The following is a 17,875-nucleotide window of genomic DNA, read 5'->3' as shown; positions in this document are numbered from 1 at the left end:
TCATTTATTTAAAATATCAAAATCACAAAGAGAAAAATCATACGACGGGCATACAATCCTTAATTAAAAAATATTAAAATGTATTAAAAATTGAGATGACAATTTTGAACATAATTTGCCTCTTTGGACAGCAGAAAAGTTTGATGAAATAAAATACAGATTTGCTTCCAACACGTGCGGAATTGTATTGTATGCACTTATTGAAAGTCACGTTGGATAAGTGTCAGCTAAATGACATGTAATAATAATAGTAATGTATATACATAAAAAGTTTATTAAATGCATTAATATACAGATATTTGTTATGGTCCATTTGGATTATAATATATGCATATGAGACAATAACATACACAAGCAAGATATTTTCAATTTAATTTCTTTTAATATAATCTTATTTACATTGTATTTTTCATAAATGTTTAGTACATAGTAAGTTACAATACTCTTGCATCCATTACACAGTGAACTCAGATCCTAGAAAATGCAGATTGAAATGTATACTGCTTAACAGTCTTTATAATCAATCTTCAAGAAATTTAAACTTTTTTTCACATTGCTTGCTCATCTTTTAGGTATTTGATTTCATTCACTTGTTTGGAGGATCAATGACTGCAAAGATACTTTGTTCATTCATGGTGGTCTTCAAGGACAAAAACTACTTTTTACTAACATCACGGATTGTGGAGAAAATGAGATGGGCAGAGACATCAAGGTCACAAAAAAAAAGTTGATGAAATGGATGATGAAACATGTAGGAAATGCTTATGAGCTTTTATTACAGATGAAACATAAAACCAAAAGAATTCCTGAAGCAGACTTTCCATCCAAGTGGCTCATTTAGTTATATATTCAGGTTGTGACCTCGCCATAAAATCAGTAGAGTTAGATATTAAAAATAGGGCTGGTAGGATCTTTCCCTTTCACGTCAAATTAATGAAAAATGGCATCTAAAACACCAAAATAGTTATTACACACTGACAAAAGTATTTCTTCCCAATGATATGAATATAAATGTAACAAAGTTCAATAAAACCCACTTCGTGGATTACTTGAATTGCAAGTGAATTGACCCTTTAACTCTGATAGAGGGGGTTGATCGAGGGATTAGTGTGGGCTCTTTGTAGAGCAAATAGCAGCTTGGTCAGTAATCACTTAGTAATAAATAATAAAATATCAGAGTTGATCAGAGTGGTAGCAGATATAAACGGAAGAGACAAAAAGGTTACCATAACAGAAGAGCAGGCTCAATTGATCATGTTTACAGGGTAACCACACACACACACACACACACTCTCTCTCTCTCACTCTCTCTCTCTCTCTCTCCCTGGCTCGCAACAGTGGTTAAACATGACGCATGAATACTACTCAATCAACTCGTCAGACGGAGAGACAATCAGTCTCCGCCTTGTTCTCCATACGTCGAAATTCAAGGTCTCTGTTCCCATGCTGGCATGTGATTGGCCGTTTCTGTCCTTTCACTCGAGCATGTTGGGAGTCATTTGCTGGGGTGGCAGACATTCTGAAGAATGACATCATAGCTTGTTAAAACTGAAGGATAAAAATGCTTCTTCAAAACATCGGAACATTTTTAAAATACTTTATTATTTTGTCTGTCTGTTTTGTCTTCTTTTTAATCCTTTCCTCTCCCACTGCGCTTCCTCCCTTTGACCCCCAACAGTTTGGCGGAGAAGAGTAGGCAGAATGCCGCGTGTTCTTGTGATGCTTGACCGCTCCGTATACTCCGCGTATACTTGATATTCTGCTGATGTCTGTGTGTCTGTATATATATATAAATATATACGTAAAAAGTCAACTAGTTTGTGTGCAAGTGCAAGCGAAAGTGGGACTGTGTGTACGTTGGGTTGGTTGTGGGTCAGTCACTCCACAGCAAAGCCACACGTCTCCTCCACGGCCGTCAGCAATTTCTCGTAGAGTTTCTCGTAAGATTCATAGGGAGGGACGTCTATGCGGTTAAAACTAGGGAAGGAAAAGGACAATCAGTTGCCTCAAATATAAAACAAGGGGACAACCTGCTATTGTCTTTTGTGTGTCCTCACCACGTGTGAGCCTTGGGCAGGTTGTCTGTGTTGGCGTCTATCAAGTGGATGGTGAAGAGCCTTGGTCCTGCAGAACCTGTAGAACCTTACACACATACATTCTAGTTATCACTGCTCTACTCTGGTGCACGGAACATTCGCCAGTCTCCAAATAGTCAAACATCATGTACAAAGGTCAGCGTTTACCAAGTTGATCAGGTGATGCTTTCAATTTCATACTTAGGGGATTTAAGTTTTTACTACTGAAAGTTAAGCGTCGTCAAACCAAATATCTTCGAGTTATCTTTAGACTATTCAGCGACAGATAAAACAATTATCTGATTACCAGGAAAAAATTGTAATCAATAACACAAGTGTTAGTTGCCATCCTGGGGAAAGTATTTGAATACATCTCCATGTCCTGTATATTCTCGATGTGTATTCATGAGTGAAATTTCATAAAAATTGAATTTATTAGCATTCGATAAACTAGGTAACGGACATCCAGTGTGTGTGTGTTTGGTGTCTAAGCCAGTGCATGACCCACCCTGAAGCGCCTTGAACCCTTGTAAAGGGACCCTGGTGGAGCCGGTGACAAACTGCAGGAGGCGTCCTCTCCTCTCCTCGCTGAAGGCCTCCACCGCCTGCCAGAACCACCGCACCACGTTGCTTTCACTCGTGCAGTGCTTGAGGCGCGTGTTTGTTTTCCAGTCGGAAAGATCTATCTTCCCCAACCCTCCAATGATCAGCTGGAGGAGAGGAAGAGGTTTGGGAGGGAGAAGAAAGATAGAGATCCAATGAGATAGGACTTAGGAAAAAGGAAACAAGTAAGGACCTGGAGACAACATGTACCTCAAGTTCTTTGTGGTCAAAGGGTTTGAGGAGGTGCTGGGGGATGAGCTCACTGAATCCCTTCTGTAGAGCCAGAAACTGGGCTTCAATTCCACGCATAAACCTCCAGTTCACATAAAGCCTGAAACACACACACGGCTAAATAAGTACAGTTTCTGCATTGTACATGGTTAACACTGTACCAAGGGCATAGTTCGGACTCCACCCACATCGACGGTGTAGCATAACTCCTACCTCACGTATTCTTTTTTGTTCTCCTCTGTGACGGGGAGATTGCGACCATTAGGTTTGAGTTCGTGTTGCGAGAACTTCCCAAAGGCATTGTGCTCCACGCAGAACGTGTGGTCGAGGACTGAAGTGATGTCGTTCTCTCTGCACAAAAAGCATGAGGACAAGTTAGTGCCGAGCTCGTGACAAATCAGCACCCGGAGGAGGACAGTTCTTAATGGCGCCGGTGCGTTTGCTCACAATATCCAGACGAGGCTCTTGTGCAACTCCGGGTCGGTGGTCTCCAGGTCGTTGAGCTGGATGGGTTTGCCTAGCAGCTGTTTATAGAAGGGCAGCGTGAAGCTCCCGTTGATGTAGTGGCCATGAAAAACTGCTAGGCCCATCACACGGCCCACAAAGTGGAAATATGACAGGTGGTCCTGAAAAGAGATGTCACACAGCCGGAGAGATGGGCAGAAACAGTCACAGAGGATCAGATCACGTGTGTGTGTGAGTGTGAGTGTACGTGCATGGAGACTCACAGGGTTGATGGAGGAGTCAGGGTTGATCTGTAGTGTGTAGATATTGTCTGTGGAGTACTGGAACAGGCCGTAATAGGGGTTCAACATTTCATGACACAGCAGGTACAGCCACTCCCTACAGACAACCACCACATTGTTAATAAAATGTTAAACATGTTCTCTTCCAATCTTGGTGACACATGAATTAATCATTGAACAATGGGAAAAAGAAAAAAAAGTATATGATACGCGGAATTCTACTTTCAGCAGCTAAATGCACCAAATGTTATTTGTCTGGTTTTCCATTGTCTTATTGTCCAATGTTACACACCAACCGACATGACAAATTTGATTCCTGGTAATGAACAGATGTCGCACTTTACCCAGATCATTTCTGAGGGTGCAGGTAAAAAAAGTCCATTAACTTTTAGTTTTCAAATCTGGAATAACTAAAACAATGGCAGTGCTGGCGATATGGCGTATTTTTTATGAACGTCCTTTAACAAATGGAGAAGAGCTCACAGAGTGAATATGAAATTACCTGGCCACCCCCCCATAGTCGAGGCCCTCCTCTCCCCTGAACTTCACCATCAGACGCTTCTTCAGGTCTTTGGGCCTCATCTTCATTATCTGCCGATACGACTCCTACACCGACCCACACAACGTTAACACATCATCAGAAACAAATAGGAACCCACAAAACACACTCCCTCAGATCAGTGATGTCTGTAAACGGGCACATCGGTGCACGTTCGTAGAAGAAAACCCGAAAGGATCGGCAGTGGTGGTAGCTGCTGTATGAGCCCTTTTCATACTCTTACTCCATCCACAGATCTATCCGCGTGTGTGTGACAGACAGATGGAGACAGCGGCCTTGGAAATGTTTGTGAACGGCACCCACCTCAAAGATCTCCTCCCGGGAAACCTCTATCCGACAGTGTCCCGCTTGAGGCTGCTGCAACGACAGCTCGTGGCGGAGCAGTTTCAGCTTGTGGACCAAGTCCCGCTCGTAGCGTGCGGCCACGTCTACTTCGCCTCCTCCGCCGACTCCTCCACCTACCCCTTCCTCGCCCCCCACATCCATCTGGGGGGCTTGTGAAGATTCCTTGGCTTGAGACTGCTGGCTGGAGGTGGGAAGAAGAAGGGGTGGCGAGGGGAAGAGACAACTTGACAGACTTGTCACAGATTTAGCATTTATTGTAAGTGTCATGGACGTCTGGTGATGATCGACCCGGCGGGCGTGCGTGCGTACCTGATGATGGTGTGTAGGCGCGGGTCGGTGAACTGCGTGGTTCGGTTATTGTGGTCCACAAAGTAGATCCGGCCCGACACCGTGCTCCGGACCTCCCAGCCCACCGGCAGCGGCCCGAGCTCCTCGCAGCTCACGCTGGCGAGGTCCCTGCGACGGGGACAAGTAAGCAGGTCAACATTGTGAGAACGCAGCCTTCCACCAGAGCGGCCTCCGCGTAGAGCCGACGCAGCGTGCGTTCTTAACCCGTCACACTGATCTACGATCAGGCGCCAGGGGCCGAGGGAACCAACATGGGACTTTATCGTAATCGGCGGGTGGAATTAGTGTGTAACAAAGAAAGGAGACCGGCAGGGCGGTGCACCAGGAACAGCGTGTGGTGTTCAGCTAACAAGAAAGTGGGGGCGTATTTTTTATTTTTATGAATTGCCACAATTATATGTTTAAACTTCAGAGCTGTATAATCCAAAACATATCCCATGTGTGGTGACTTCTCCTGTTCTTTCTTTCCCTTGCTTTCTCCTCAATGTGTGTCCTGTTGCATAGTTTGTCCAAATGGGTTTATTCAAGGTTCATCTAATTTCAGCTTGTGCCTGGACCCGACCCGAGTGGAGCGGGGAGGAATCGTACCGAGGTATCCGAGGGTCGTGCCAGGTGCTGACGCCCGTCTGTGTGTGAAGGAAGTAAACCTGGCCCTGCACCGTCGTCCGTTGCTCTGTTGTAGAGTGGAAGGAAAGGGAAGGACGTCACACGGCTTCATAACATCAGATATTTAGAGACGACTTACACCTCAAGAGCAATGATTGACTGACCGTATCCCTCCGGCAGGTCAGGCGGTTGGTGCCCATGAGGTCTGTTCTGAGGGGTGTGGCCATGGCCTCGTGAGTCCTGCCCTCTGATTCGCTGCGTCTGAAGACGGCCCTCCTGGCCGGGCGAGTCGAGTCGACAGTTCCCGCCCCCCGCCGCCCCAGTGGGGTCCGAGTAGGGCAGCGGCTCTTCGCTAAAACACCCCTCGAACACGGGCCTGCAAAGCGCACAAGCTACTGATATTGGGTGTGTTCTACTCTGGTCGCAAAAAGAAGATATATAGGTCTGTGAGATTTATTCACTCAAACATTGTGATCATGAGTTTATGATCTCAATCGCTAGACTCTTCTTCAACAAAGCATGACTTTAATTTAGTAAATGATGGTCCAGTTGGGGGGAAAAAAAAAACATTGTGATCTTTGGGACAAACATTGTCCCCTGTTTAATCCCCATCTTTGACTCACCTTTTTTTTTTAAATCTTACAACTGAGAGAAGCGGCACCGAACAACAATTGCTTCTCTTGAGTAGATTCTATACCGCTGCTAGCGCAAACATCTGCTGACTCACACTCACCCATCATTTTCCAACAGCCCTCTACAGTCCACCACGGGACCTCCGCTGCCGATGCGGTCTCTCGTCTGTAAGCTCACTGGAAACAAGCAGGTGGTAAAAGGTCAAAGAGGCGATTTTGTGTCGGAGCGGGGGGGCGGTTGCGCACGTGGTGAATCAAAGGTGACACGGGGGGAGCAAGGGGGGGGGGTTCACCTTACCTACTATCTGCCCCCGCACTGCGTCACTGTCCGATGGGTTCAGCTTACATAGATCGAGACGCTGGTCTGGAAGAGGAGGAGAAAGGGAAACGTGAACCAAAAGCCTTTCTTCTTTAATTAACATCTGTGATCTGCATTCACGTGGATTTCCACAATCAGTGGGCTGAGAGACACAAGAAACAGACGTACACCCCGTGTCTTTTAGCCTGCTGATGGCATTTGAGAGCAGTCGTATGCAGCCCAGGAAGCCCGCCCCTTGTCGTTTATGGATCTTCTTGTGGTTCCATATGCTGATGGTGATGGAGTCGGTCTTTCCGATGTAGCTGAAAAACAGATGGGATATGCTTGTTGGTCTACCTCGGGCTTTGGTATCAGTGTATCAATGTACACAGAAAAATAGATTAAATCGGCCAACCAGGAGACAGTTAATACATAGGCAAGCCCTTGTTTTCTGAAGATCAAAAGGGCCACATCTTCTACTTAAAGTATAATCTGTCGAAAGCAAACCGGTAAGGAGACATTCTAAGAGAGATGTTGTGCAGTAGTTGTGAGTGAGTGTGCTGGAGACTCACAGGTCATAGTGCTGATTCCATTTGGGGTCCAGTGTGCTCTTGACTGTATCTGTGGAGTGGCATTGGCCTGATCCGTCCACCACAACCTTGGCAAATGGATCCGGCAGGCCTGCAAACGCGTGCACACACATACAGAGCTCAAATTAATTGTTTGCATTCAACGCATTGAATCTCAGAGAAGATGATATCTGAGTAATATCTCAACTGGCATTCTGCTTTAAAAGACATCAAGCTGATTTTTTATCTTATCCGTTCCTCTGCTGAGACTTGCCTGCTGTTTGAGAGCTCTAACTCAATAACAGGATGCTGTATTCAGCTGTTGCTGCTGCCTAAATGCAAAGGTGGGATGGTGAAACGGGGGAAATGAACACCCGGAACTCTGAGGTCTTGGGAGCGTTAAACGTGGGGATGTGTACGATCATGACACAAGAGCTGCAGCTCACAAACAGCGCTGCATTTGACGGCCCGCACAGGCCCTCATCAACACACCGATTAATCGTGTAGACGGATCGTCAGGTCGAAAGATTCATGCACGGAATGATGAGCGCAGTGAGTAAAAAAAAAAAGTCATACTTAAAAAAGTACTTACGAAAGAAGTCTTTCTTTGCGAGGTTCTTGGCACATAATACTGCAAGAGAGACAATCATTATGAACAAAACGGCACACACACAAAGATATCTCACTGTGTGGGCTGGTACAAATGCTGGTGCACGTTTATCTGAGCGGAGGAAGAATGCCGGTCAGGGTATAATATATGAATGCCACAGGATGGTAATGAGCAGCAAAACTGATGTGACGTGCAGACAAGAATAAGTAAGTGTAGACTAATGTGAGAATCACTGTGTGTGCAGTGACACACACACACACTTTGTGGATTCAGAGAACAAAGCTCATAGTGACCCAGACTTTGGGAGTTTAAGTACGTGCAAATAATTGAGTTTACTGTGTGCGTTTCCTTGTTAGTTGCTTGGGTTTGGTGAAAGTTGCCTGATGTCATTCTACAGTCAGCTGGGAAACACTGCTGCAAATCCCCCCCAAACATGAATAGAAAACATACCTGAACCCCAACAAAGTAATTGTTAGAAACAGAACCTTGTGTCCAGTCCTCCACAAGAACAGGTCTTGATTACGGAGGCACAAAAACAAGCTGCGTGTTTGTGTTGGTGGCTGATGCAATGCCCTCAGAACGCCACCCGACCGTAAGGAGTCATCGGAGTGGAAAGCACAATAATATTTACACCACATGTCTAAATGTCCAGCTCTAACGTTAACGATCAGCCTTCAAGCCCCCTGTTGGGAACCGGATGTGTCCAAAGAAAGTACTCTGACGTGTACACGCCGCAAATTACCTCCGGGGGCAAGTAAGAAATGGAAATACTTCCCAAGAACGTTCTCGTTCAGCATCGTCCACTCAGTCTAAAGCAGATGTTCCTTCTTCACACAACCGATTTATGGTGTCTTTCTGCCTCATAAGACATTAGATGGATGGAAAATCTATTGAATATTCTTCATTCTTGGTGTTGACGTGTAGGCGACAGAGCTTTGGAGTGAATGTCAACCAAGACTCGGGACAAATGCATTGATCTTTTTAGTGAGATAACCAGATGATTCAAGACAGTGCTACAGTGATGGCAATAATAAAGTCATTGTTCTGCAACCCTAAATACGCTCTGTAGTTCGTATCAACAGTATCGGCTCCGGAGAGACAAACTGGTCCCAACGGATTCGCTGCGCCACCTGAACCGTTACCGCTGCTCTGAGGCACCAGTTCTAATCTGGCACGATCTGGTTTGGGTCCCAGACAGCGATGGAGGAAGTCTGCGATCCCGCCAGCAGCTTCGGATGTGGTGAGTGTGTGGTGGCGGAGATGTGTCTGGCATGCTGCGGTTTCTTTCCTGTGATTAACCCGTGGAGAATGGCTGCAGGATATCCTTCACTCTTCCTCATCGATTCCTCATCCTGACTCAAACATTCCACACTGAGACTTCATTTTCTTTCGACACACACGCACACACGCAATGAAGGAAACACAGCTGGAGTAGGAGAGAATCAAGTTTCTAATTTGCCTCCACTTCCCCTTTTAGACAAGCAGAGAGGAAGACCTTCTCTGTCGCTGTCTGCTCTGCCCCCCCCCCACTCTCACTCTCATCCTCCAATCTCTTCCCAGAGACAACCGCCCCCCCCCCCCCCGTCTGTCCTCCCGACTGGCTCTTCTGTGCCTCTCAATGTGTGACAGGCCCCATTCTCGGCGTCTCAGGAAATTTTTCATTTTGCCAAGGTCGCGGCTGATAAAGACACACACAACTACAGCTCAGCTGGTTCTCAATTTCCCTGCTGCCGCCTTCTTTTTTGGCCTTTATGGGTTTCCTTTTTTTTTTTTTTAATAAGACCCGGAGAGCTGGAGAGAGCCAGCGGGAGAAAATTCTATTCAATCTGTAGGGAACACAGCAGAAACAGTTCGCGGGTGGATAGTGAGGAAAGGAAGCACCATATAAGAAGCCACAACATCTTTTACACCAATCAACAATCTGACACTTGAAAATAACAAAATAAATGCATTTTAGCTCTACTCCAGCACTTTAAGCGCAGAGAGCACTGCCTTCAGCCATAAAAGTAGAGAAGCTTAGAAAGCTTGTTAATGTTAGTACTGAATTATATTGATGGATGATAGCACTTTACCAGCAATTCCTCCAATGAGGCCAGCAGCCTTATTATTATTATTAGGATTTTTTACAATACCAATTTATGAAACGTTGCCAACGTGCAATTATGTATTCATTTAAATGACTACTTGTGATCAAAAATCGAGCCAGAAAAAAAGTGAGTACTGTACTGTTCCAGAGGGCAATCACAGGTTTACAAGTGGAGTAGAGTGACCAGACGCGTATGAGATTTCAACAGTGTCACTTCCTGTGTAACCTTCTCCCCTCAGAGAAACAAAAGCAGCGGCCAGCAGGCGAGTGAGCAAATATGTCACTTACTTACCAACATGCATCTAAACACACACGCACCCACCCACCCGATCTTCAGCTAACCGCCACACAAATACAAACAATAGGTATAGTATTTCATTCATTTTTAAAATGTATTCTGAATGCACTGCATCCGTCTCGCCCATCGCCTGCTTGAGCAGCGATGTCTCATTCGTCGGCTCTCCTTTCTGCACTTATTTTGTGTGCACTTTTCTAAGTGTGTGTTTCTGCACAAGCAGCCTGCTCAATAAGCGAGAGGATTAGGAGTGCTTATGCTGCTTCCTAAGTAAGCATGATTACCCCCCCCCCTTCCTCTCTCACTCTCTTTTACACTTGAGCTGCTTTTTGTGTTGCTTCTTTTTTTATTGCTTTTTTTTGCCCCCTCAGATATCTCTCATTCTCCCCTCCCTCCCTCCCTCCCGCTCTTCTGAGTATCCCAAGTCAACTGCTGCAGCCCTGTGCTGGCACATGGAAAAAAGAAAAAAAAAGAATAAAGACATCAGTGTTAAATCTGAATACCTGCTAACTAAATCTGACCAGCACGTGTTGCTTGCATGGTCACAGAGTCACAGATTATTTTACTTATTGGAAGGCTTTTTTCCTCGCAATAAAGCTAATTAAATCCCTGGCAAAAATGTATTACTTAGTCCTATTTGACTATTTCATTAACTCCCTGCATTTTAGATTGCCCTGTCCTGCATTCAAACCGTGCAGCAGTAGGGGACCAAAGTGTCCACAACCCGAATTGGGCCGTATGAACCATGTTTTGTCAGTACCAAAAGACATCCTCAATAATTAAATTAAACAAGAAACACAAACAAATGATCTACAGTCAATATTTCCAGCATTCAACAGTGTTTGTGATATTATGTAATTAGGTTCAATAGACAACCCTAAAGCAAAGGGTGCCTTCATAAGGTCCAGTACTATCCATCTACATTAGATCATAACATCTAAAATATATTGCAGCATGGTTCTTGAGCTTCCCCACAGAATCCCCTCATCTAACTCAAACCTGTCCATGCAAACCCAACGTCGCCTCCGTTATCTAGACCAGTGTCAAACTTGTCTGGTCTTTGTGTATTTGCCACAGAGACACACGGGCCTTTCAAATGTGGCCAGACCACCCGTCCCTCTGGCAGACCAAACACAGTTCAGCCGGCCAGCATTGCGCTCCCATTGGCTCATTGAACATTCCTCACCAATTAGAATTCCACTCATACCTGTGGGGGCGGGGCACAGTCAGGGGCAAGAAAAAAAAGAAACATTTTTATCTGAGCTGAAATAATGGGTTTCACACAAAAAAACATTCCACAGTCTAATACACCGAGACACACTTTCATAACTGTTTGATAGCACAATATTCACCAAAATAATTTCTTTCTTCTCTTCAACCAGACTTTCTATATTGCTTTTGCTATGTTAGTACTGAATTATATTGATGGATGATAGCACTTTACCAGCAATTCTTCCAATGAGGCCAGCAGCTAAGGATTATTTACAATACCAATTTATTATTCATTGTTTTGGTTAATGCATTAATAGATTTGTATATAAAATATTGGATAATAAATCATACCAATTCAGAGAAAATTGGGCCGTCTGCAAATCTGTGTTGTGTCTGTCAAACACTTTGAAGATTTTGAGTTTATTATCATACAAGAGCAAGAAACATTTACACCTGAGAAGCTGTCGGCAGTCAATTTTGTACACTTTCGCTACAGTAGCTCTGTCAACTTATAACTCACAATCCCTTTTGAATTTTGTCTGGAACACGCTTATATAAAAAAAGATATGTTCCTTACTGAATGTTATGTTTTTTGGATAAAGTTTGACAGAGGCAGGACCAGGAACTGGTACAAGTCTTACTTTACGTTACGGCACTGTGGGTGATACTGGCCAGTAAAGATAAACTGAAACAATATGATAAGCGCAAGGAGCGTGTCAGATGGTCGGGCCTCTCCTGTCACAAATGGTGCATGCTCTGCTCTCTTTTTTCAGAAGAAACAGACTAGGCAATGAAAAATGAAAAACAGACGACAAGTGGCCTCCCATCGCATTCAATAACGCACTCTGTCACAATTGGTACACTTGTCGTGCCCTAATATGAGAACACAAACCACCCAAAGTATTCAGTCCACCAGCGAGCACATTCTGCTGTGTGTCTGCTCAACTTTGAACCAGAAGAAGGGACAAGGCGTTTGCCCAGCGGCAAAGAGTGGTCATTTCCATTTGAATAGAGGCCCCTGGGTGCACAGTGGGGTTACATTAGCTACAGTAAAAACCATTGTTCCAGCTGTCCATGTGTGTGTGTTTGTGTGTGAGACAAAAAGACAGAGACACTCATGTGTGCCCTACAGAGGAAAGCATGACCCCCTCCTCAAATAATAATAATAATAATAATAATAATAATAATAATAATATATATATATATATATATATATATTTATATATATATATATATATATATATGAATTGAGTAACGTTACATGATGCCCACAGGAACAAGCGTTTCTGGGCAAGTTTAACGTGTCAGACGATTCGTTTTTTCTACAGCTGACACAGCAGCAAATGCCACCGACACAGTCCGGGGTGATCCGGGCTAGCGTTGTCAAATCTACCGAGGCGATTGATTCTCAGGGACGCTGTGGCTCGACATTAGCTTTCGTCCCGGATACACAGCTCGTCGCATTCAGGTCAAGCGATGGGTTCTGCTGGTCCAAAAAAAAAGAAAAAAAAGGGTGTAGCTAGCAAGCGTTAGCGGTCAACGGTAACTAACGTTACAGTGTTAGTGAAGCTAACGTTACAGCTGGCTAGGAGATAAGTGTTAGCAATTGTTAAAGTTTCTAAACGTGTCTTTTATAGAGTCGGTTTTTCCAATGACCCGTTCCCAGGCCACCAGCTGGGTGTCCGTGCTGTGGAGACCCCACATGATACTGAATGGCTTCTTGGATGTCCTCTCGCTAATTTGGTTCGCATCGAAGCTAACAAGCTAGCAATTGTGCGGCTGTGTTTGCCACACAAAAACCGGATGTTTGGGCAAACAGCACAGGCGAGAGCCTCATAGACGCTTTGCTGTGTTCGTTGGGTTTGCAATCAGCAACACGTTACAAAAGCAGTGTTTATGGGAAACATTTAGCTCCAGTAGAAACATGCACCGTAAGCGCTTTCTTTCGGTATCGTTTTTTACCTGTCAGTCGGATTTTGATGCTGGACCCGTTCCTTCGAGTCCCAGGATTCGACATCACTCCGGGAAAAACGATCACTCAAACTTCCCGTCGGAGTCCCCCTAAAACACCGTTTCACCACTTAATGGGAACGCGAGTAACTTCAGTTTTAAAACATGCGGTTTGTTTTGGTTTTCCTCACAGGTAAAAAGGTATTATTTCATCGCAAAGTCCTGCGGTCTTTCGAAATCCAACTACACGGGAGAGCATTTTCGGGCAGGCTCAAGAACGTACTGACGTCATGTCCTTAACGGGTATCACGTTACGGGCTCGCGTCCGAGAAGCGTGGGCATGCCCGTAAATATCAGATTTTAATATTTAAAACATTCAGACGTACAGTTTTGCTTTCCTTTTCGGTAGGATGCTGTATTCTACATAAAAAAACGTATTGTTATTAGACACTGAATTACCATGCCTGTTTGAAATGCAGTAAGATAATTAACCGATAAATAATGTTCAATAACGTTTTTTAATTTTTAATTATGACATGAGTTATGATATTGAGTTTTTGATAATGAGTTTTCTGATTTTTCCCATCTCCCAAAACCTCTCAAATACCACCAGTCCCGGGATATATATAAAGAAGATTAATAATATAATCATTTCAAATTGATAATCATGTATGTGTGTGTCTTTTGATTATTTCAAATTCATTTTTATAATTTACAGTAAACAAAAAAGTATACAATATCAATAGCATTGCCAAATCAGGACCGAAAGGTATTCCGCAAGTATAGTAGCCACCCGGGTGACAAAATGAATTAATTGGAAAACTCAATCATGATAGGGTCTGCAGAAACTTCCAAACTACAGAATCACTTTTGAGATGGCAGTAAACTCCAAGTTTTGAACTGTTTCATCCAACAGGTTTGTAATTAGGAAGAATCCAGGCAGTTAGTTGATGATTGTTTTCAAACAAGTATTTGAATACAGCAAGGTAGAAGACATCGTAATAGAGTTTTAACTGTATTTATGCACAATTGTGGTTCACAAGGAGGAGACTATCAACATACACTCACCGGCCACTTTATTAGGTACCCCATGCTAGTAACGGGTTGGACCCCCTTTTGCCTTCAGAACTGCCTCAATTCTTCGTGGCATAGATTCAACAAGGTGCTGGAAGCATTCCTCAGGGAGTTTGGTCCATATTGACATGATGGCATCACACAGTTGCCGCAGATTTGTCGGCTGCACATCCATGATGCGAATCTCCCGTTCCACCACATCCCAAAGATGCTCTATTGGATTGAGATCTGGTGATTGTGGAGGCCATTTGAGTACAGCGAACTCATTGTCATGTTCAAGAAACCAGTCTGAGATGATTCCAGCTTTATGACATGGCGCTTTATCCTGCTGAAAGTAGCCATCAGAAGTTGGGTACATTGTGGTCATAAAGGGATGGACATGGTCAGCAACAATACTCAGGTAGGCTGTGGCATTGCAACAATGCTCAATTGGTACCAAGGGGCCCAAAGAGTGCCAAGAAAATACTCCCCACACCATGACACCACCACCACCAGCCTGAACCGTTGATACAAGGCAGGATGGATCCATGCTTTCATGTTGTAGACGCCAAATTCTGACCCTACCATCCAAATGTCGCAGCAGAAATCGAGACTCATCAGACCAGGCAACGTTTTTCCAATCTTCTATTGTCCAATTTCGATGAGCTTGTGCAAATTGTAGCGTCAGTTTCCTGTTCTTAGCTGAAAGGAGTGGCACCCGGTGTGGTCTTCTGCTGCTGTAGCCCATCTGCCTCAAAGTTGGACGTACTGTGCGTTCAGAGATGCTCTTATGCCCACCTTGGTTGTAACGGGTGGTTATTTGAGTCACTGTTGCCCTTCTATCAGCTCGAACCAGTCTGGCCATTCTCCTCTGACCTCTGGCATCACCAAGGCATTTCCGCCCACAGAACTGCCGCTCACTGGATGTTTTTTCTTTTTCGGACCATTCTCTGTAAACCCTAGAGATGGTTGTGCGTGAAAATCCCAGTAGATTAGCAGTTTCTGAAATACTCAGACCAGCCCTTCTGGCACCAACAATCATGCCACGTTCAAAGTCACTCAAATCACCTTTCTTCCCCATACTGATGCTCGGTTTGAACTGCAGGAGATTGTCTTGACAATGTCTACATGCCTAAATGCACTGAGTTGCCGCCATGTGATTGGCTGCTTAGAAATTAAGTGTTAACGAGCAGTTGGACAGGTGTACCTAATAAAGTGGCCGGTGAGTGTATAATGCAACATCATATAATGCTGACATCAATTCAGAATAAAGTCACTTTATCTCGAATGATATGCCGTGCTTCACAAAATGTTTTGTCAGAATTGTAAAGCCCAGTCCGCTGAAGGTTGAGTGAGAACTGGGTGGGCAGGGATAATGGCTGCAGGGATTTGGCTGCCCGGCTGCAGTATTAGCTGGTGGAACAATGGATCCTCTCACCAGCCTGTTTACAGGACACAGTAAATCCACATAAGCAGTGAAACGGCTCATGGGACACCACAAACTTCCAGAGGCGCTCTCGCACACACACTCATACATACACACACACACGCACATAAAGGCAAGGGGCACAGGTGGAAGTGATCGAACCAAAAAAGTCTACAATATCAATAGCATTGCTAAATCAGGTTCGAAAGATATTCGGTAAGTATAGTAGCCACCCGGTTGACAAAATTCGTGTTCGTGTTTCTCCACAGGTGCAGAAACTCACAAACACACACACACACACATAAATTGACTTATCCCTCTGAATCAGTCATGTACAGCTGTTATTATGATTATGTGATTATGTGTATATATATGTGTGTGTGTGTGTGTGTATTTTATTCAGCCAAAGATTCATTGGAACCCTTGAGACCAGTTGAGTGTGTTCACAACTACTTAAATAGTTCCAATCACAGAGACTTAGTTAAAGCTCTCACACAGACACACGGTCAATGAAGCAAAAGTCATTTCTCAGCTGAACAGTTTTGAAATCTTATCTGTTGGCCAAATGCGCAAAGTAAAATCACATTACTACAACTACAACATTGTTGCTTTTTAGAGATGCGGGGGGTGGGGGGGTTGGAGTTGGGGCGATATCCAGAAGAAGAAAGCCTGATGTGTGTGGCCTCAGCTTACACATCTATGTTCCTCCGGAGCTTTCCTCCATCTCCTGCATTGGTGAGTATCTGAGGCAAATATTGGGTCCTGTTAAGAGTCGTGCCCTCTTTCTAACACATTCTGATTTCTCTCCTCTGCTCAGCCTGCGGGTCACTGAGTAGGTGACTGAGCCGATCAGCTGTTTGGCGTGTGTTGGTGCCATAAAAAGGGGAGTGCGAGGCAGATGTGGACCCCGTGCCACTCCGGGTCCCCCGGGGGACGTAGCGGCTGCATGCTGTGAATAAACCATGCAACATCAATCCTGCTGGGTCAGAAATGAGAAGGAGTTTTTGTCGCTAGGGATATTCAGTCTAAAGATGGGGACAAAGTCAACCCCTGCAGACTCTGACACAAAAGCGTTATTTTTGTCTTAAAGATTTACATTTACTTTAAGACATATTGAGCTGATGTCAAGAGGAATGTCAATAATCTCACTGAGATTGCGGTAATCATGACGATTGAGCGATCATCCATTTCTGATCAAGCGGTGACTGTGAGGAGGCGTGATGTTCAGCAGATGTTCCTCCTAAATACTACCCAGCCAACGGTAAAGCAACCTCACGAACTGCGGAAGTCCCTAGTTAGCTAAAGATTAAGATAAAAAAAGATTAGAGAAGAAGTGTAACGAAGTAAGCTAAAGTTAATGGATTAACAATTACAATATTTAAATGTAACATTTGCCTAAAATTGTTCAAACCAAAACCTAATACTTACAGTTGAGTATTGTAATATATATTACGAGGGCCGAACAGCATCCACTTTAGATTCAATGTGGCGTTGAGGGGGCTCTTCTGTGGCGGTTTGGGCGCCTCACTAAAAACTCGAGAACCACTGGGAGAAATGTTCCTTTCCGTCTGAATTATTAATTATATCCATTATTAGACCTTGGGACGAGCTTTTGAGGTATCTCATTTTTGAGTTCTCATTGTTACGTTTGATACTACGTCTCACAGAGGCTCTGCTGCTGAAGGCAGACCCCCAAACAGTGTGTGTGGGTGTGTGAGGGATGAGCCTGCTGATGTGTAAGTGTCTCTCTCTGTATGTGTTCACAAGAAGCCGAGTGTGTACGAGTTGGCTGGAGGCATAACACAACATGAAGTTCAAACAGAGAGCCAGAGAGGAAAAAGCTGATGTGGATTCCACTCAGCGTATAAAGAGTCCACCTGTTCTCTCTCTCTCTGGACGTTCTCTTGTGTATTTTGGTTCCGACCCATTAAGTCTAACAAGACATTGTTGGAGTCATTTAATTAATTCCATGTCCCTTCTCTGGCTGAAAAAGTTGTCCACCTCATGGCCGCCTACTCTCCGGAGCTGCAGAAGGGCAAAATGCATCCCAAGTGTGCTGCAAACGTTCTGGGAGCATCAGTGATATGTGTAAACTCTCATAATGAGACACTAGAGAGTAGAACGTCAGGGAAGCAGCTGAAGGCCCTGTGTCTGCGCGAGAAGGAAGTGGACGGCACCGCGCCTCCCTCCATGGCCACAGGAGGCGACTGGAGGGGGAACTGGCTGAGCTG

At 44.5% G+C, this 17,875-nt stretch overlaps 1 protein-coding gene across 2 annotated transcripts; it reads right to left on the bottom strand.

Moving 5' to 3' along the window:
- Positions 1-362: 362 nt before the first annotated feature.
- smurf1 (SMAD specific E3 ubiquitin protein ligase 1) lies at positions 363-13,462 on the bottom strand. Of its 2 annotated transcripts, none has more exons than XM_037476428.2 (18): positions 13,178-13,462; positions 7,605-7,643; positions 7,016-7,124; positions 6,633-6,766; positions 6,444-6,509; positions 6,247-6,322; positions 5,678-5,889; positions 5,496-5,580; positions 4,869-5,015; positions 4,518-4,740; positions 4,158-4,261; positions 3,638-3,752; positions 3,357-3,535; positions 3,123-3,260; positions 2,889-3,009; positions 2,584-2,785; positions 2,058-2,142; positions 363-1,977 (listed from the first exon to the last, which is right to left on the bottom strand). In XM_037476428.2, the coding sequence occupies exons 1-18, from the start codon at positions 13,230-13,232 to the stop codon at positions 1,878-1,880; spliced, it is 2,190 nt and encodes a 729-aa protein (XP_037332325.1). In that variant the 5' UTR covers positions 13,233-13,462; the 3' UTR covers positions 363-1,877. The 2 variants fall into 2 exon arrangements, with proteins under 2 accessions (XP_037332325.1, XP_037332326.1); XM_037476429.2 differs by having other exon boundaries at positions 2,058-2,133.
- Positions 13,463-17,875: the final 4,413 nt, after the last annotated feature.

Source organism: Pungitius pungitius, chromosome 12 (genome assembly GCF_949316345.1).
Source record: "Pungitius pungitius chromosome 12, fPunPun2.1, whole genome shotgun sequence".
Taxonomy (NCBI): Eukaryota; Metazoa; Chordata; class Actinopteri; order Perciformes; family Gasterosteidae; genus Pungitius; species Pungitius pungitius.
Note: the sequence above shows the minus strand (reverse complement) of the source record. Positions and strands in the feature narration are given on the sequence as shown.

What these genes read in the sequence shown, in the direction of transcription:
- smurf1 (XM_037476428.2), bottom strand. Translation starts at nt 13,232, where the DNA reads ATGTCGAATCCTGGGACTCGAAGGAACGGGTCCAGCATCAAAATCCGA. An exon ending in CAGGCTAAAAGACACGGGGT is followed by an intron (nt 6,510 to 6,632) that starts GTACGTCTGTTT and finishes CTCCTCTTCCAG; the next exon opens with ACCAGCGTCTCGATCTATGT. An exon ending in TGACCTGCCGGAGGGATACG is followed by an intron (nt 5,581 to 5,677) that starts GTCAGTCAATCA and finishes ACTCTACAACAG; the next exon opens with AGCAACGGACGACGGTGCAG.